This window comes from Coenobita brevimanus, chromosome 26 (genome assembly GCF_032717465.1).
Source record: "Coenobita brevimanus isolate Jiangsu-jjx chromosome 26, ASM3271746v2, whole genome shotgun sequence".
NCBI classification, from domain to species: Eukaryota; Metazoa; Arthropoda; class Malacostraca; order Decapoda; family Coenobitidae; genus Coenobita; species Coenobita brevimanus.
The window spans coordinates 8,640,922-8,662,756 of record NC_136979.1 but is presented as its reverse complement, the minus strand read 5'-3'; the positions used below and the strand labels follow the sequence as shown (position 1 = coordinate 8,662,756).

The 21,835-nt window shown below is 40.3% G+C and overlaps 1 protein-coding gene across 1 annotated transcript in view; it reads right to left on the bottom strand.

Moving 5' to 3' along the window:
• The window catches only part of LOC145394175 (trichoplein keratin filament-binding protein-like), a 112,278-nt gene that overhangs the window by 71,682 nt on the left and 18,761 nt on the right, over positions 1–21,835 (bottom strand). The window contains exons 3-5 of the mRNA XM_080268158.1: positions 17,067–17,241; positions 13,827–13,946; positions 350–576 (exon numbers count right to left, since the gene is read on the bottom strand). Of these exons, the coding sequence (XP_080124284.1) occupies positions 350–576; positions 13,827–13,946; positions 17,067–17,241 (522 nt within the window). The remainder of the gene's footprint in view (positions 1–349; positions 577–13,826; positions 13,947–17,066; positions 17,242–21,835) is intronic.

The window sequence follows — 21,835 nt, the reverse complement described above, 5'->3', positions numbered from 1 at the left end:
TATACCTCTCAACTCCATCCCTCCACCTCATCCTCGGTCTACCCCTCCCTCTCCCTCCCTCCACCTCACCTACATACACCCTCTTACTCAGTCTTTCATTCTCCATTCTCTCCACATGTCCAAACCACCTCAGTGTATTTCTCCTAATCTTTTCAATAATACCCACAATGATGCACAGTACACAGGTAGTAAAAATATAAACCAATACTGTTCAACATAATGCCTACTTGCATTATTTGAGGGAATGGGGCAATATATTAACTCATGAATAGGATATTTGCTGGACAACAAATTTCTGCAATATGACAACAAATATAATGATATAAAGGCCTGAAAACTTCGAACTCACTTTATTTGCTCTATCTGAGCCTCCAGCTGCACCTTCCACTCTGCTTGTCTCTCTCTCCTCTCCTGCTCTTGCCTCTGTTCTTCCTCCTCCTGCCGTAGTTGTGCTTCTGCAGCCTCCCTCTCTCTCCTCTTCTCTTCTTCTTCTCTCCTTCGTCTCTCATCCTCCTTCCACTGTCTTTGGTCCAACCAGGCTTCTTGCACAAACCGGTTGAACCTATCCGACTCCATCTATATAAATTTTAGAGAAGTTACAATGAGCAACAATGGCAAGAATCATTAATTCCCTGACATTAACCTTTTCTCTCTGTTTTCTGTCAATGGAAACACCTGTAAGGAAAAGATATTATCCTTGTGTGCAAAAACAGTTGGCTTGTGGAGGATAGGGAGACATGTCTCGGGCCTAGATAGGCTAAGGCAAGAGTGTTTACAATTCTGATATATGACATTAAGGCAAAGAAACTTCTTCCAAGGTTTCTATTAATATTTCTGTACTCTGAACTTCCCAATGTACAACATCCTTTAGTGGCTTCTCTCACCTACCACAAAAGTGTTACCATCACTGATACCAAAACTGGATAACATCATTGTATATAAAATGCACTGGCCAAGAGAACTAGATCTAGTTGCACCTCTAATGCAGCCATGAATTTCATAAATCAGAAACCATGAGTGGAGAGGTATAGGTATACCTCGGTTTAACAATGTAATTGGTTAGGCAAAACCCCATCATTAGACAGGGTATCGTATATTGGGGTACTTTTAACATGTAAGTAATGCGGAGCATTTATCAGCCATGGATTTCCCCCACCTCAACCAAGCCTAAAACCCACCCAAATGAGCCCAAAAACAAGTTTAAAGCCAATCTAAATGGCCTAACAGCTGCAAAGGAAGCTAACCTAAGCCTAACACCTGTAAATAACTGAAACCAACAAATAAAATCTGAAAATTGTCAAATATGTCTGGAAAAAATCCGGCTTAGTAAACTGTACCCCAAAATGACAATGTTCAACCCACCTATGGCTAAAACACATTAATCCATGTCTAAAAACAGTTTATAAATCAACCTAAACATATAATTTTAGTCTAAAATATCATCAAAATCAGTAAAAAAAATCAAAACCTATCGTTAAACCGGGGTTTGGCTATCATTAGGCGTGGTATGGTGGTATTTCTACCCCATCGCAAAGCTGGGGTATCGCATCTAGGGGTATTGTATATTGGGGTATACAGTATATGAGAGAGGGGGGTGTGACTGGGGGAAGGGCAGCAAAATGGCAGGGGACAGAGAGTGGAGACGAATTGTTTGTGGCCACCACTTATGAGATAATCCATGGCATCTGGGTGTCATGTATAGATGACCGCCTGGAGACGTCCGGATAGCATGTATACAGTACATGATTTAGTGTTTCGTGGCACTGTTTGAATATTTTGCAGATAATTATCACCACAAGCAAACACTGGCAGCCCTCCTCCACACATCCCAATCATGCTCCAGTTACCTGCATACCTCCATCATGGACAGACCTATGCAAAAAGTTTTCCGTGTCCAGTGAGACGTCAGCCAGCCCGCCTCAAGGTCACTGCCATAGCAACTGCACTCCCATGCTCACACCACCAAACACTCACACCACACTTATCAAAGCCTACATAGAAATAGTGTTTGTGGTTAACTGTGGTATTATGAAGGTGTTTTTTTATTGTGGAGGGCTAATATTAGCCTTACTTGTGCCATGCATACGGACAGAGCCACAAAAAACACGAAAAGTTATCCTACTTCCAAAGGCTCTCTCTGACTGTACAACTACCTGGACAATCTGAGACCATCAGTTTGAAGTGAAAGGATTGGTATTATGAAACTTAGTTTTTATTTTTGGCCAAGTACTAGCTGAGGTATTATGGTTAAAAAGAAAAAAAAAAAAAAAAAGATTTTCAAGAAATTCCCAGCTGGGGGAGGGGTCGACGGAAATAAACGCCGAACGCCATGGCTTAAGGTGTCTGGCTATAGACAGATAGATTGACTTCCTTGTCATGCAACAGCCTGACTGCACTGCCTCTGGAGTCAGGTTCACCCTTAGCCTCAGCCTTGAGGTGTGTTCCCAGACCTCCATTCAGCTGGGATAGTGGTTGCATGTGAGGGGTCTCTCACAAATTGAAAGGGAATTCAGTGAGTCATTGCACATAGAAAAATGGGTACAATAAGTTCCCTCTGGGGTAGGATATCATCATGAATAGCCAGGATCATAATGCAGATGTCTGTCAGCAGGAGCAGAGGGGCCTGGGGCTTGGCTACCCAGTCTTGTTATTATACTAAATGACTTGTGTATCCCTTAGGATAGAGAAGAAAGAATACTGTGCACACATAATGTGTGTGTCATGTATGGTAACTCAGAAAAAGGGGGCTGTACAGCCTTTTCAATCTAATAACATATCACTTTATTACTGCTATCTCCAGACAATTTTATTAAACTTCAATTAAAGCTATCATATATCAAACCCCTCCAGTTAAAAAAGGCTTGCCTCAAATTGAATAAAATCAACTCAAGGTTGTAACAATCGCATGGAGAAACACATCATGGGGTCTCTCTTAACCCCTACACGCTGGTTGATGGCACAGGACGCAGCAAAAGGGGTGGACGGAGACTGCCAGGTGATGGGAGGAGACGCAAATGTATTCCCATCACAGTTTGAACTGGCTGCCATTTGATCTCAGCACCAAAGGGTAGGGAGAGACTCCCACCACCCGATGCACGCATACCTCAGTTTTCTCTGTGACTCTGCCAGATGTAAATCAATGTTTTCTGAAACCTCCTCGTCCAATTCTGTTCCCATCTCACACGAACCCCCTGCCTCATCCAACCCTGCCAACCCTCTTTCCAAGGATACCAGGAAAGGGCTCAGTGATAGTGCCATAGGGCATGCCTTGGATGCCACTGTGTCTAGTTTATCTAGTGTTGGAGAAGTTATCAAGTTGAGAGTAAAGCCAAAGTCTGGGTCGTGTGCATACACATGGAGACATCCTGCTTCAAGCGCCAAAAGTTACTCACTTTCTTCATGTCCATACTCGCTGATGCAACCACCTGCATTCCTGGAGATGCTTTCAATCGCAAAATGGAGAGTTTGTGAGTAATATGGTCTTTAATTCGTTTCCCTAACTGCTATACTTTCCAAGATATGAACATCTGAAAAAAGGCTATTTGGGAAATATGCACATAGTGAGAGGGCAGCCATGCCAAAATAAGCCCAGCATTTACGAGTTAAGGGAAATAAAACTATCTGGTGGTAGCAAGCATAAAAGAAGACACTATCATATTGTTTCAGCAGGTCTAGGAGTGATTATATGGTCAGCAGTACAGCTGTGTTATGTTTATTAACATCTTCAGTCCCATGACAGCTTTACTTTATTCTTGTTACCTCCACATTATTTAATTCAGCTTTGGAGAGCGTAGATACAGCCTTCATTAATACCAACACGAGGAGGAAGGGTGTCCTAAGATGAATAAAACAGTCTTGCATTAGTTTAAAATACACAATAAAACATTCATGAGCTGAAGGGTTAATTAACAATGGCAGGAACTGAGAAAGTACCACACTTATATTAGCTACCCTCTTCACTCAGACGATTATTGTTTTTATTTTATTTTTGCTATTTTCAGACAGGTTTACAGGGCCAAATTCAGCACTTAAGAAAATGGGAGAGGGGGCATGAATTCAAGCAGAATTCGTACTTAACGCATTTAAGCAAACAAAACATTAAAAAAAAAGCAAGTGAAACATTAAAAAATCACTTATTTTACCTGTTTCAATTGTAGGAATACAATACTAAGGGCATATACAAATGCAATAAGACATTCATTGCATATATTTTGACAAATACCAATGCTTCTAACACTATCAGGTTTCTGGCCAGGCAGATTATGTCTGTGCTAGAGTCAGCTGCTCTCACACTGACCCACATCTTCGCACAGCGATCTTTTTCTTTTATCCCTCTGTGTAAATACACTTTTCATGATAAAATGTTGCTTATGAGTCATTTTAAAGCTGAATAGTTGTACTTTATCATAGTATGTTCAAAAAAAGAAAACAAAGAAAATGAAAACTCAAAATGATGCGTTGAAGTTTGGTGAAAACCAAAAATTTTATGCCTTGCCGGAGAAAAATATTCAGCAAAAAAATAAAATAAAATAAAATAAAGATACGTATTAAAAATCTGGTTTAAACTACGCAAAACTAAAATAAATTACCATTACAATGATATACAGATTATGGTTACTTCTGCATTTTATTGGGCAGTAAAATGAAACGAAAAAGAAGCACCATTTTTAAATGATTCTCGGCCACATATTCACTTCACGAGCTTTTTCTTTGATCAGTCAATATAAATACACTTTTTACAAAAGGATGCTTGTTGTGGTGTTATTTTGAAGCTAAAGTTGTACTGTACTTTATCATAGTATGTTCAAAAAAGGAAAACAAAGAAAATCAAAAATCAAAATGACAAGTTAAAGTTAGATGAAAACCAAAAATTTTATGCCTTGCCATAGAAAAATATGTCAAAAAAAATAATAATAATGATATATAAATCTGGGTTAAACCATGCAAAACTACAATAAATTACCCTTATAATGATGTATAGGTTATAGCAATTTATGCATGTTACTGCACAGTAAAGCAAATGAAAAAAAGATGCACATTTTTGTATGATTCTTGGCCACATATTCGCTTAGTGATCTTTTTCTATAATCAGTTTGTGTAAATACAGTTTTCATGACAGAATACTGGTTTTGGTGTCATTTAAAGCTGTGCTTTATTGTAGTATGTTCAAAAAAGGAAAACAAAGAAAATAAAATGTCAAAATGACAAGCTGACTTTAGGCAAAAACAATAAAGTTTATACCTTGCTGTAGAAAAATATTAGCCAAGAACAGAGTAACAGACAGACAAAGCCATGAGTCAGACCAGCTGTGCAGTACCTGCCACACATAGAGCAACAATTCTGTGACGTCACGCTCAAGTCTCTGTCATCATGCATAAACATGATTTATGATGAATATTTTACAAATGTATCTTAACATGATGCATAAATGCATCATCAGAATCTCTCAGGTTGGATTTGGAATGACGTAAAAATGCATCATCAGAATCTCAAAGGGTTAATACAAGTTATCATTAGTTTGCCAACATTAAGGGTGGCATATGCCCCTCCTCCACCCCCCAAAAAAAATCTGTGCCTGAGTTTATTAACCTTAGGAGATATTTCTTCAACTGAGGAGTTAGATTTAGCCTTTGTTCAGGACTATGATGCTTGAAAAGTCATCTGGAAATAGCAAGAATAAAGCAGACAAATATGTCAGTGAGTTAATGAGTTGGAGGTGCCATTCCACACTTCTGAAAGTCACTCACTTAAAGAATTTGCCTTTACACTGTCACAGACCTGCATCATTATCTAGTAATTCATTCAATAATGAGCAACTCTAATCTGTCCCTAAGTGTTTGGCAATTTTCTATCTATCTATCTATCTATCTATAGCAAGATGCCATAATCTAGTAAGTGGCAGCTGTCTGTCTCTGAATTACTTATTTTACAGGGAGGGGCACTAACCCTTAGCCAACCCACTTACTAATACACAGGGAACACATATGGACCGGTTATATGGTTACTAACCAGAGCTGTAAATGGTTTCGTGGCCTACAAGAAAACATTAGGCTTGTCACTCAATGTACAGCCAACAGAAATGGAATGAATAGTAAAAAAAAAAAGACAGGAAAGATGGGAGAAATAGAAAGAGAGGAGGGCAGACACAGAAAAAGAATGATATATGTGAAAGAAGAAGTAGGCAGCACTACATCAAGTGAGTGGATGACGGTACCCACCACATACCACTGAAATTTTCATTTATATAATTCCATCTACGTCAAACTTCAGGTAATTAGCATATATCAAGCACCTCACATAATTTTAAAAATTTCATGGTACTGTACTTTGGCTGAAGCCAGGGCTAGGGAAAGTTTTTTAATATTTGATGTTTTGGTTAAACTTACATGTGTAATACTGACCCTAAATACAAGACAGTACTACTAAAAGTATACAACTAGGGCAAAATCCAAATTTGTCCAAGTAGCAATGGGTCCAACATCACCCTCTCTTGTGGTACCAATAATTCATATCATGGACTGTGACTTCAACAAGACGAAGGACATCATGATAACCACATCCACCCCAGCCATATCTGCCAACCCTATATATCCCAAAAGGTACTCTTTATCTTTGGACACACTCCACGGACACAACCCAGATGGTCATCACATGCACCTCAGACACACCCCTGACACTAGAAACACCATCAATGCCCCCACTCTCCAACATCCTTCCCATAAGCATGACACTCATAAAACTCTATGGTTCTAACATGCCAGATTTCACTATCCAAACTGGGTGTGCAGTGAGTGAGTGAATTACATACTGTATCTGGGAACATGCACTGGTTCTAGCTGCCCATTAAGGTGTGGCAAAAACATAGTACAGTGATGCCTTAGTTATCATACACCTGGTTGTGTTGATTTCCATTATCACTGCTAGAAGAAAATCTGCACTCTTGCTCTTAGTGCACTTTTTTTTTTTTTTTTTTTTTTTTTTTTCTAAAAACTTTATTATCGCGCACCTGAGTTCATTTCTGCCGACAATGATGGCGCGAAATCTGTGGTTTCTGATGGCTTGAAGGGATTCAAACATGAGGCCATACTTAAGGTGTTAAGGTGGTGGAGACCATTAACTCTCCACCCCCTAGCCTTCCTTCTTTTTCAGCATTTTCTATTAACCAAACCATCCCTCTGTGTGTTTCTGATACCTACCATAACATTATGTATGTATTTAGTGGGTCTAAATTATTGTAAAAGGGAAAATTTGGGTTTACGAGTGGGGTGATCGGTACCAATTAGGATGAATCCCACAGGTTCTAAGCTTTCGTTATCACACAATATCATTAACACGCAACAGACCCAGTACCAATCACATACAATAACCAAGGGATCACTGTACTATACAATGAGAACTCTGGGAATATTATTTCCCTTCCAAAAATTGACAGTTAAGTCCCATTTCACAAATATGTAATATAGAAAAAAAATACCTCATCATAATTTAACAATGACTCTGAAGTGAAAGTTATACTGAAATGAACACATGGTTCTTTACTATGTTGGGTGGTAATAATATAACTGATAAAAGGATGCCTGGTGCTCTAATGCATCAGGCAGCTCCAACCCCACACGGACTGGGAGGGCTTAAATCTCAAGGATAAGTGGGCTTTATTGCTCAGAAAATGCCACTCAGGGAAGAGGAATTAGTCACTCTAACCTTAAGTCTTTCAATCCAATGATGCATTGTTTATTTCATCCTTGATTGCTATAGAAGTTTTTATGTGTCTTCTATCCATCTATATACCTAGGCTGCTTCCCCCAGAGAAAGGGAGGTAGCCGAGACAGGATGACACATTCCAAATTTACTCATCCACATGAACACATTCATTCACATCTTAGCTCCGAGGGGAGAAGGGACAGATCCTCACTACACCACATCGTATGAGGGTCAACTGCGCAGTGCAATCAGCAACATCCGCTGCAGGGCCCGACAGCAGAGCAGGTTTACCCCTGCCACATCATAATGGACCCATCCCCTTCCCCACACCTGACCTGGGGCTGGATTCACTAACAAGTTCATAATTTGAGACACCTAGGCAAGATATGGCACCACAAACTATGCGCTCCTGTGGTGCCATATCTCTCACCAGATTTTGGTATTCACTAAATTTTTTTACAGCACCTTACCCCTGTCGTAAGTGGTATGTGCCTTAAATCGGCCATCATCAACTGATTTCTGCTCAGCCAATGACAAAGAATCATACAAGTGAGGCTTTGTCGCAATCAACCAATCACGGAGCAAACCCTCATATCAGCTGTTTATCCCCCTAATGTAAACACAAGCACAGAGGGGAGAACATGCACAACACACAGTCCTCAACCCAACAGGAGGAAGTAACATCACAAACTCACTCGGCATGTTTTCTTGAAGCGAAATATAAACTGGAAATAAAAACTCCAATTCCAACAGAACCAAAGAAGAGATGTCCTAACTTTTTAAGAGACGAACTCTTAGTGGTATTTATTTCCTTTATTGCCACTTCTTTAGCGGGCACTCTTACCATACCCAGTGGATTTGTGTTACCATAATTATAGTGTATGCCTGTATGTGTTTTATTGTGTGCAAATGAATATTACTGAATCTTGCTCAACATGATGAAAGGCGGATTTCGTTTCCCAACTTCCCAATTGGATGCTGGGTTTGGTTAGGTTAGGCTGGGTTGGGTAAGGTTGGTTAGGTTTGGGTAGATTAAATTATTAGGTACAGTTAAGCTAGGTTAGGTTAGGTTTAGTTAAACACTGGCAGTGGTCCGGTCCCTTCCACCATTACTAATATTTCTGATCAGATTGTCATAGTCACATTATGGTTATTATTCATTTGCACAACAAATGAGGCCTCAAAACACTCAAATGAACTAAAAAAAACTATCAAATGGAACAAAAAAAAAACACCAAAAATTGGGAACGGCAATAAAGGAAATATTTACCCTCATCAGTACTGACGTCTCCCAAACAAAAACAATTATTTTTCCTCACTAGACACAAACATTACAATGAATGCAAAGATGCTAGCATGGGGATGTATAACCTATAGGATGAAGTGTTAGAGTGAAAAGGGAGAGCAGTGAAGTAAGGAAGAAATTTTGTGATTTCAGATCACAAGTTAAGGGGAAGGCAGCCAAGGAAATGAGGGAGGCAAAGAAAACTTTAAGTATTTAAAAAATGCATATTTCTGTTGTTAGTTACACAGTGCCTATGAGGATGTAAGCTGTTTGTTCTAACTTACCATATCAAACAAACCTAACCCATTCATGAGGCTTTACTGGTAGAAGCAGGGTTTGATTATGACACTTTGATCAACTTGATCATACAAGTCTAAGACTTTTTTTGGGGGGGACGGAGGTGGGGTTGTGCTTTTGGCATTGATGACTGAGAATCGTTTGGTATTGTAGGCAATTACCTTAGAAAAATTTCCTATATGCCAAAGGTTAAAGTTGATCCCATCAATCAGTAATAATTTCGCTTTGGTCTTACGTTGAGCATTCATATTATTAAAGAAGTCATTCCTTTTGATTTTTCCTGTTACCAGTTCCAGTATATTGATGCATGAAATGGTTTGTATCACATGGGCTTTGTTTAGGTAATGATTGTTAGGTTTATTTAACACCTTAATTCCAGTGCCATGTCTGAAATAAAATTATTGTCTTCATATAAATTTAATCACCTTAGTATATCAAACCGTCATTGTTTAGTACATCCATTATCAACCTATGACCTGCCAGAAGTCTGATTTCATGTCGTGGAAACCTATAATTCTGAAGCAAATGTTCATCAGGCACATGGAGAGGGTCTAATGGGTCCCTGAACCTTCTCTCTCGACGTAAATGTCGGCGAGCTAAATACACAGCCACAAACTCCATCTCTGTACTATAGACATCAGCAGCTGACTGCTCGAGCAGCCCCAGGCTTTCCCGGTGGCATGTTTATTTTTGACACATTCATATTACTTTGTAAAGAAATAAGTATTGCCAGAGTTCTTAGCTGCACTAAAATGAATATGGCACAAATTTTATATATCTGTCTGTTCAATTCCTTCTATTACGACGCTGATTAGAAGTGAAGAGGGCCGAAGGCAATAGACAGTCCAAGAGGTGGCATACCTGATAAACATACTGATTCTGGATTGTGATGTAGGTTAAGGTATGTCCTACATGTGCTTAACTTGAGGTGCCAGATCTTGGTGCAAAATGGCCGTGCCCATGCTTAGTGAATGGCTAATTCTGCCTCAGCACCATATCTTTAGGCACCATTAGGAGATCTGGCGTCTTAAGTGTTTAGTGAATCCAGCCCCGGATCAGCTGATCAGACCAAATGTGGGAGAATATCCCCTCAGGGCTGCATTATCATTTACTCATTCACAATTTCTCTCTAATCATTTCTATCACGCACAGCCACTCTTCCTTGCTCAACAGAAATCCCTCTTGTATCCAACGCTCTCTTCATACTGTCCATCCATACTATTCATGGTCTTCCTCTCAGCCTTACACCTCTCACATTCGATCCAGTTATCTTTAACACCATTCGCTCATCATCCATTCTCTCCATATGCCCCAACCATCACAACACCCTCTGCTCAACTCGATCAGCCATCTCCCACACAACTCCAATTCTCCTTCGCACTTCATCATTTCTCACTCGATCCATATGGGTCACTCCACACATACTCCTCAGACACCTCATCTCCATTACATTTAAACTTTTCCTCTCTGCTACACCCATATTCCAAATTTCAGCCTGATATAATGCAGTCGGTACCACTACACGCTCATACAGTCTTCTCTTTACATCCATTCTAAGCAAATGACTTATAAACACTTTATCTATTCCTCCCAGCACCTTTCCTACTTCATTCATTCTAAACTTCACTTCTGCATCTATTCTTCCATCCACAGCAATATGTGACCCTAAATACTTAAAAAACTCTACCTCATCAAGCAACTCACCATTGAAAACTATATTCATCTTCCTACCATCTACCAACCTAGTACACTTCATCACTTTACTCTTATTCTCGTTTACTCTCAATTTCCTCCTTTCACACACCCTTCCAAACTCCTCTATCAACTGTCTCAATCTCTCCTCTGAACCAGCCACCAGTGCAGTATCATCCGCAAACAGCAGCTGATTTAGATTCCACTCTCTACTGTCAGCATTCACCAGACTCAAACCTCCATCTAACACTCTTGCATTCACCTCCCTTACAACACCATCCATATAAATAATAAACAACCAAGGCGACATCACACACCCCTGCCGCAGCCCCACTCTCACGGGAAACCAATCACTCGCAGTATTTATCACTCTTACACACGTTCTGCTATTTACATAAAAACTTTTCACTCCTTTAGCAACCTACCATCCAATCCATACAATCTTAAAACAGTCCACAAAGCCTCCCTATCAGTTTTATCATATGCTTTCTATAAATCCATAAACACCCAAAACATATCCTTACCTTTCGTTAAATACTTTTCACACATCTGTCTCAGAGCAAACACCTGATCCACGCATCCCCTCCCTCTCCTAAAGCCACACTGCTCATCACCAATCATTCCCTCTGTACCCTCTTTAACTCTCTTAATTAAAGCTCTACCATACACCTTACCTACAGAACTCTACAGACTTATACCCCTAAAGCTAGTACATTCATACTTATCACCCTAACCTTCATACAACAGAACCACACAAGCACTTGCCCAGTCAACTGGCACCATACCAGTCACAAAACACACATTCAACAATCTTACTAACCACTCAACTATAGTTGCTCCACCACCTTTCAGGCATTCTACAGCACACCCATCCATACCTGCAGCTTTCCCCGTTTTCATCTCCTTTATTGCCTCCTGCACTTCCTCCATCGTGATCAAAGAATCAGTCAACTCTCCCAACAGAGTATTCCTTGCACCCTTCTATCTGCCACAATCTCAAGCTCCCTTTCCTCCTCTATATTTAGCAGTCTTTCAAAATACTCCGCCCATCTCTTCCTTACTGCATCCATCTCAATTAACATCCTTCCATCCTCTGCTTTTACTCGCCCTTCCTTCCCAGACTCTCCCTTTCGCACCCTTTTCACTTCCTTCCAAAACATTTTCTTATCCTGTTGAAAATTCTCAGTCAACTGCCTACCCCACCTCTCATCTGCTGCTGCTTTAGCATCACGCACAGTCCTCCTCGCCCTGTTCCTCTTTTCCTTATAGCTCTCATATGACACCTCATCCTTCCTCTGCAGCCACACTTCATATGCACGTCTCTTCTCAGCCACAGCCATACTTACTTCCTCGCATCACCATTCACGTCCCCTTCTTACACCACCACCCACTCGTCTCAAACCACACACCTCTTCAGCATGCCCCACCACAGAACTCTTAAACAACTGCCATTCCTCCTCCACACTGCCATTCTCCTGATCTTTCACTGCATTCCACTCATCTTTCAATTTCTCCTGATACTCTATCATTTTCTCTCATTTATCCAACTCATTCACTTTCAAAATCCCCATGCCACACCTAACTCTCCTTGCTCTCACCCATCTCTTACCTACTCTCAACCTTCCCTCCACCAGTTAGTGGTCAGACATACCTCCACCCTCCCCTTTCAAAACTCTCACATCCAACAATCTTCCTGTTACATTCCTGGACACAACCACACAGTCCATCAATGCTCTGTCAACAACCCTTCCACCCTCCTGTCTCACCCGTGTATACTTATAAATATTTTTCTTCTCAAACAAGGTAGTTCCAATCACCATCTCTCGTTCAACACACATTCCTATCATACGTTCCCCATTTTCATTTCTTCCAGGCACACCATGCATACCAACTACACCTTCAACTGCTACATTTCCCACTCTAGCATTCAGATCTCCCATCATTACCACATTCACATTCACTCCAAAACTCTGCAGACACTCATCAACATCATTCCAGAAAGACTCCCTCTCTTCTGCACCTCTTTCGCTGCAAGGCCTATATACCCACAACTCACGTTCAAATTTCACTTTCACCCACATCAGTCTCGATGACACCTCCTTCCATTCAATCACATACTGCTGCACTTCCGGGCTCACTAACAAGCCCACACCTTCTCTCACCCTTCCTCTATCAACACCTGACATCTTTCCGCTCACACTTCAACTTTGACTCACCTTTCCCTTTCATCTTTGTTTCACTCAAAGCTAACACATCCAACTTTCTTCTCACAAACATTCTCCCAATCTCTTCCCTTTTAGCCTCAATTGTACTACATCCACGCACATTCATAGACCCAATCTTCAGGGTACGGGGACAACTCAATCCCACATCCCTTTCTATTTTCCTTGTAGGACCTAAAAAAAAAAAAAAAAAAAAAAAAAACAGAGGAGGGGGTCCCTAGTCCCCTCACCCCACCCCTTTTAGTTGCCTTTTATGACACACAGGGAATACAGTGGCAGAATTCTTCCTAACACAACTCGGCCACAGAGTGGTAGTACCTCCCCATAGTGCGGCCAGATTGTGTCCTCCACCACAGGGGGGATACTTTTTGAAATGGAAAGGTGTGATAGTTACTGCATTCATTAACCACTTCATAACTGGACAGCTACCTTAAAACTGCAAATAATAATCTGGTGGTGGCTTCATCAAAATGAACGTCATCATGATGAAGGGTTTAAATGTCTGGAATGAGTGGCCTTGCCTCAAGTAACTACAACCCTGATGAGACATTGAACAATTAGGTGACTAATGTTTGGATGGATCTTTTCTTTGACTTCTGACCCAGTACTTAGGTCTTCTGCATGCTCACCTGTCTGACCTGTGCATTACTGCGCCGCCAAGCCTCGTAAGATAATGCCTCAGACATCTTTCTTCGCTCTTCCTCATTCTTTTGTTTCAGCTCCTCCAGACGGCATTTTAGCATCTCCACCTGTTAAAGTGGAAATAATGACAACCTTTCACATAATAAGTCAGTATGCTACATCATCATCATCATTATCATAACTTTATTTTACACTATCATAAATGGGGTTAAAAAAAAAAAAAAAAGTAAAGTATTCAGTGAATGAGGCCACACACCCATTCATGTATTCAAATCTTTAGTTCCATCCCACAAGCAAAACCAGCCACATTAACATATTTCACCTTAAACTACTCTTACAACATCTGTCTAGCAAAGTCACTTCATAAACTGTCAAGTAAGTTAAGGCATACCACATGCAACTTTTGTCATGCACTGCACCACGTATTGTCCAATCATCCATTCAATCAGTCACCACTTATTCTGTTTTCTCAGTGTCCATACCTCACTTCCTCAATCATTAATCTGTCATATCAAATCATCTTTTCTTAGTCTTCCATGCATCCTCCTACTTTCAAACATATTTAAACATATCCTTTTCATTACTCAGGTCACACTCATTCTCTAGATGTGGCCATAGCATCTAGGCATACACTCTTCTTCCCTTTTACCAGTACTGTATACTTTCTTGCTCAATATCTTTCTGGGATCTTTCACTGATATAAGCAACAGTTATTCTTCAACAGTCCCATTTCCTCTACTCTCATCCTTGACTTTTCATTGTGATGTCTTGTCAGTTTCAAATCCATAAATCAAACTGGATACAAATACAGTATCACATAATTACCTCCGCCAAGGGTGTTATGTTTTTGTTGGAATTGGTTTGTTTGTCAGTTAGCAGGATTACTCAAAAAGTTATGATTGGATTTTGCTGAAATTTTTTGAAGGGGTTGAGTATGGCCCATGGAACAATCCATTAGATTTTGGTGGTGATCTGGATCATCATCCAGATCCAAAAAAATTTTAAAGGATTCTCTAGCATTGCAGGATAGTGCCAATTTCAACATTTTTGCTTCTGACTCAATAAATAATGCCTACAATGCTTGCACAAAAATTACAAGATAACATCTCCATAAGATCTACCACACACTCCACTGTGGCTGTGGTTTGCATTCTCAGGTTGCACTTGTTATACATGCTACACATCAACATAACAGATACTGAGCTGGTGTCAACGTAAGGAATGCATGTTAACTGAAACATGACAAAAGAAATGGTAACACCCAAATCCTGGGTGGCATTATATGACCGAATAAGCTCCAGTCACCTCATGAGGCCATTTGTATGGTTGTTGCTCAACTGAAGCATTTCAACCACTACTCCACCAGAGACAATGTGCAAAACACAGATTATGTTAAAAGTCAGAACAGGAAGTCCAAAAATATAGGTTGCGGTTGTTGTTTAATCCTGGTCTGTCTGGCCAAGGGGACTCACTGACTACAAGTAAGCAACTGCTTCTGTGGGAGGTACAGAACAGTAAATACATTGTGTAAGGATCCAGTACCCCCTTTGTGGTTAACCTGTTTCATGCTATGTTTATATATATATAGGCAAACCTATTCTGGCACAAAATGCCATGTCTGTATATATACCGACAAACTTATACTGGCACAGAATGCCAAGTCTGTATATATACAGACACAGTTTTGTGCACATTTGTGGGAAAGTATTTGAGTGTGCCCAAGTTGCGTGACAGAAAATGGGAAGACGGACACCCCTCCTCCCCTCTCATGAGCAGGAGGAGGGTAGAGGTCTCGCTTGCCTTGATCCTCAGTCCCCCTGTAAAGTCAAGTGTCACCATGTAGCGCTGCATTGCAAAAGGATATTGTTCATACTCTCAACTTCACAGAGTACCATACATTAGAAAATTATTGAAAAGAAGAACAGGGAATGTGTGTGTGTGTGATGTAAATAGCGAATATAATGAAAATAACATAAGTAAATGTAAGCAAATAGAAGTAAATCATGAAATCAAGTAATGTAAGAAAAATAACGTAAGAAATGTGTGATTTACCATAACTAATGTGACTGTGTGCTACTTGAGTGTTTATAAAGCCTTATACCAATATACTGTAGTATAAAAAATAAGTGAATGTGAAAAAATGTAAAATTACCATGGAACCCAACGTCACATCATCATCATAGTTCCGACTGTGGCCGCATTATGTACACCAGGTTGCGTTTCCATACTACAAGTACTCTATGCATCCACCCATTCTACACACAAATGGACTATCTATTCACATCAGACGCTGACGGTCTCTGAAAGTAGCCATCTGATGCAAATCTGGGTGCATGGGGACCAATTAAATCTATGGGATTTACGTACCAAAGTTCACTGCATGCCACTGGACCAAAAGCATCTGTTTTTGGAAAGAAAACAGCCCAGGTGAGCACTTTTACTATCACCAGGCTTATTTTAACCACTTATCAAGTCTATTCTTGAAAAAATAAATAAATAAGAAATGGCCGGCATTGGGGGTCAGCCAGCCTCCCACACCTCAGCACTGGGGGGGAGCAAAAGCTGACAAAGGCTCTGGCACGGAACAGGTTAAATGCCTCACCAGGGTTGGACTATGGTTCTTTCCACAGCAAGGTACAGGAAATTATGGGTAGGCCTGGCTCCTGGGTGGACACCACAGCTGATCCACCCAGGAGGAACAGTGCCACCATGTGTAGGTACCCCTTCAGCATCCCAAAAAAAGAGAGAAAATTAGTGGATTTAAGAGAAGGAGGCTTGGAGTGGCTGGAGGAATTAGTCACAAGAGGCAACAGAAATACTTGGAAAATTTTTTTTTCCTATACCCAATTAAATGAATTCTGGGGCTGGGCATCAGGCAAGAGACAGAAAGACAACGGTTCATGGCTGGATCAGCTATTAAACCGTGTATATGTGTAATTAAGCCCTAAATATTTTATAGGCTACTCATTTATGAAACAAATGTAACTGTTAGATGTGATCAGTTTGTATCCAACACTATAAAATGTAGTCAGCAAACATACAGAAAGGTCAGACATGGTCCAACAGTATCAGATATTTTAGAAAGTATCATCAAAAACTGGGGGCTTCTCCAGACCCTTGCACTCTAAGACTTAATAGTTTTAAGTTTTAATGGTAGGTCTCAGCACTGTACAATGATATTTGTAGCTGGAAAAAAAAAAAAAAAAAAAAAAAAAACTTTCATCTACCTCAGGATACACAAAGTGGTGATGAACAGTGCGTCCTCTGGATGCTCTGTACTTGTCTTCTCTTTCCTGTTGGTACTTCTTCTCATCCTCTTCCAACAACTTCTTTAGTTTTTTCTGTCTTTCTGCTAACTTCTGTTTCTTTTCCTCTTTCTTCCTCCACTCCTCTTCATCTGAGCTGCAAGAGAAAGTTGGTTTGTATTTCTTAGTTTAACCCAGCTTAATATTAGGCAGTGTATTTTCTATATAACACTTTATTTGTATACAGCAAACTCTCAATTATCCGTTGTAATTCAGCCAAGCCCTACCCCAAATAACGTGAAACACCGGATATTGTATATCTGGCTCAACATGCAGCTTTGTGCCAGATATTGTGATTATATCCATCTCACCCTCCATCCTAAAAACTTTACCATGATTAAATGATGAAAACCATACATACTGGTATAAAAACATTACAGTTATCATACGGTATAGTAATACAGTACTGTACATTGTGTACTATTGCAAGTACTTACCAGATTTTGGCACTGATGGGAAAAAACAGCACTGGAGGGTTCACAGTCATAAACAGTATAGTACACAATGCAGCTCTGGGGTAGTTTAACAATCGCAATACAGCACTAGGGCATGAGCAATGACAGGCCATTAGCTTTGCAATACAGTAATACCTCGATATATGATACCCCTAGATGTGATACCCCAGCTTAACGATGGGGGTAGAAATACCCCACCTAATGATGACCAAACCCTGGTTTAACAATGAGTTTTGATTTTTTTTACCAATTTTGATGATATCTTAGACCAAACCTGCATGTTTAGGTTGATTTATAAACTGTTTTTAGAGTTAGAATAATGTGTTTTAGCCATAGGCTGACTGATCCCAAGTGCTGGCCATTTGCAACATTTTTGTTTTTCCCATGAAAAAAACCTGAAAAGTGGTTAATATAAGCCTAGTGATAGTAAAAGTGCTCACTTTGGCTGTTTTCTGCCTGAAACAAGTTTTTTTTGTCCTGCACGCCCAGATTTGTGTCAGATGGCTAAAAGTCAGTACCATCAGCAGCTGATGTGGATAGATAGTCCATTTTGGTGTGGAGTGGGTGGATGCATGGAATACTTGTAGTATGGAAGCTCAACCTGGTTTTTGTAATGCAGCCATTGTCGGAACTATGATGATGTGAAGTTGGGGTTCTGTGCAAATTTTATGTATTTTCACATTCACTTTTTTATACTATGTTATATTAGTATAAGGAACTCTAAACACTCGCAGAAGGCACTATAAACACTGTCACGAATCAAATTCGCGACATTTCCCTTTTGTGAGAAGCCACGAACTATTAGTGGAAAACTCACTGTTTATCGTTCAGTTAACCGCTCATTCGGACGGAAGCTTTGTCAAATCAATTTTTCAGTGTCATACGTGATCGTCTTTGTGTGAGACATTAGCGCTTCCGCTGAGCGATTTGTTTTGGGCGCGTTTCGCTCACTCGACCGTTAAAAAATGCGGCCTACTGCTCCCCTTTTTTCCCACGACTTAGTCAGTCCAGTGTTTACTCTGACGGAGGAAGGATCTGTGCTCCAACAAGTGAGAAGTCAGCCAGGCTCTACTTAGACCACAGTCTCCAGTGCTCTCACCCTTGGTGATACAAAGCATTCATCGTTCAGTATTTCCTTTCGTTTTCCTAGTCTTAAGAGTTTAATTAAGGTGTTTTTCCTAGGCGTAAGAATTTAGCTCGAGTGAGTGAGTGAGTGCGATCTCATTAATTTGATTTTGAATTGTAACGTTAAATTTATTTTGTAATCAATAAATTTAACAGTTCTTTTGCTTGAGCTTAATGTAATGTAAACTCTTGTTTCATTTCTCCGCAGTTAAGCTTATTTCTCTTATAGCTCCTAGCTTGCATAAACGTTTGCCTTTCATAACTGGTACTTAGGCCAGTCTTGTGTATTAAACTTAAAATCCGTTGTGCCTCCTAGGAGTTAAGCATCAGCAAGAACCTGATACTATTGTTAGTATTAGTTATTTATTGTCAGGGGTGAAGTAACTTTCTCCAGAGGCTACAGTACTAATAAACAGCAATTGAGTGATTAGTCTCTGCTGTGTACTGTCGAGAAAGTTTATAAATTCTCGTTCTTAGAGAATCGTTGCTTGATTTAGCAAGACAATCATTGTCCCTGCTCTTTAATATTATTGAATATTATTATCAATTAAATAATATTTAAGCATTTATTTTAAAAACTCCGTGATATTTTATAAAAACCCCATGACAAACACTTATGCTGCACACAGTCACGTTAGTTATGGTAGATCACACATTTCTTATGTTATTTTGCTTACATTACAGTACTTGATTTCATGATTTACTTCTACAGTATTTACTTACATTTACTTATATTATTTTCATTATATACATTATTTACGTTCACATACACACCTTCCCTGTTCTTCTGTTCAATAATTTTCTAATGTATGGTATTCTATGAAACTGGGTTCCATAAATAGGCCGACATCGCAGTCTTTGCATTTGTACCTAGTTCTACAACTGTCTTATGGTGGTGGCACACACTTTACATCACCACTGATGTTTTTTTCTGGTTTCTGTACTAGGTATACTTGAGCAGACTCAAATATTTTTGTGCAAATGTGCGCAAAACCATGTCTGTATATACAGACTTGGCATTTTGTGCCAGTAGAGGTTTATCTGTACTGTATAAACAGTATACAGACTCAGCATTTTGTGCCAGTATAGGTTTGTCCGTATATATACTGACATGGCACAGAACGGGTTAAAAGACTACCAAAGTTTTATATCAATTTAGAGATAAACACAGTTTTCATTTACAGAGATTGATCCTGGAAACACCCTAGGGAAGAGACTTTCAGCCAATTTTGGAAATCACCCAGCCATTTTTAAATGGATGAGAAATAGGGCCGTGGAAGAAGTTGAGAGGCGGAAGAGAGAGTTATATGTAGAAAGAATGAGAGAGGTGAAAAGATTAGTAAGAGAGAGTAAGAGGAGAGTGGATGAGGAATTTGGAAGGAATTTGAGTGTAAAGTGGAGGGACTGTAAGAAAATGTTCTGGAAAGAGGTGAAAAGAGTAAGACAGGGTGGAAGTGAAGTTAGCAGGGGAGTGAAAGATAAAAATGGTAGATTACTAGTGGAGAAGGGAGAAAAAGTGAGCAGATGGAGAGAACACTTTAAGGAATTGTTGAACATAGAGGATGGAAGTAATGCGAGTATAAGTGGCTGGGGAATGGCTGGGAGAAGGAGAGAGGTGAGAAGACAGGAAGAAATCAGTAGGATAGAAGTTGTGGAAGCAATGAAGAAAGTTAAATAGGGGAAAGCCCCAGGAATTGATGGAGTGTGTGGTGAAATGCTGAACCATGGGGGAGAGATAGTAGTAGAATGGATGTGGAAGATGTGCAGATTGGCCTGGGAGGAAGGTAGAGTCCCAGAGGATTAGAAGTCAGGTATAATTATTCCCCTGTACAAAGGAAAAGGGGAAAAAGAAGTGTGTCGTAATCATAGGGGCATCTGTCTTCTTAGTATAATAGGAAAAGTGTATGGTAGGATACTTATTGACAGAGTTAGAGAAAGAACAGAGAAATTAGTTGAAGAACAGGGAGGCTTTAGGAAGGGAAGAGGTTGTGTAGATCAGATATTCATTCTTAGATCTTTAGTGGAAAAGTTTCTAGAGAAGGGAAAGAAGTTGTATGCGGCTTTCATGGATTTGGAGAAAGCATATGACAGGGTGGATAGACAAGGATTGTGGAAAGTGTTAAGAATGTATGGAGTAGATGGAAAGTTGTTGAATGCTGTGAAGAGTATGTACGATGGTGCAAAGGCTGCAGTGCGTGTGGATGGTGAACTAAGTGAATTTTTCTCTTTGAAGGTTGGGATGAAACAGGGATGTGTCATGTCTCCATGGTTGTTCAATCTGTACATGGATGGGGTAATAAAAGAGGTACAAGGTAGGGTAGTGGATGTTGGAGTGGCCCTGGTGAGAGAGGATAGTGTTTGGAAACTCCCTGTACTGTTGTTTGCAGGTGATACTGTGTTGTTGGGTGAAGACGAAGGGGAGCTGCAAGGCTTGGTGGATGAGTTTGGGAGAGTGTGTAAGAAACGGAATCTAAAGGTGACTGTAGCGAAGAGTAAAGTGATGGTCTTTGAGAGAGGTGAAGTCAGTGAATGGACAGCGAGGTTGGATGGTGAGGAATTGGAAAATGTGACTACGTTTATGTACTTGGGTAGTGTGATGAGTAAGGATGGAGGTTTGGAGGGTGAAGTGCTTGAAAGGGTACAGCAGGGAAGAAAGGTTGCTGGTTCTTTGAAAGCAGTGATAAGAAACAGGGAAGTGAGCATGGAAGTGAAAAAGTTACTACATGACAGTATTGTGATACCAACTCTAACGTACGGAAGTGAAGCTTGGACGTTGTTGGAAGGACATAGGTCAAGAGTGAGAGCAGTGGAAATGAGTTATTTAAGAGGAGCCTGTGGAGTCACATGGAGAGACAGGCTGACGAATGAGGATATAAAGGAGCGTTGTGGTGTGGATGTGGATGTGATAGGAAGCGTTATGAGGAACACACTGAGGTGGTTTGGCCATGTGGAGAGGATGGAGGGTGAAAGACTGACGAAGAGAGTGTATGTGAGTGAGGTGGAGGGGGGAAGAGGGAGGGGGAGGCCGAGGATGAGATGGAGGGATGGGGTGGAGAGGTATATGAGAGAGGAGGGTGTGAGTTGGGAGCAGGGCAGAGAAATGGCGGGGGA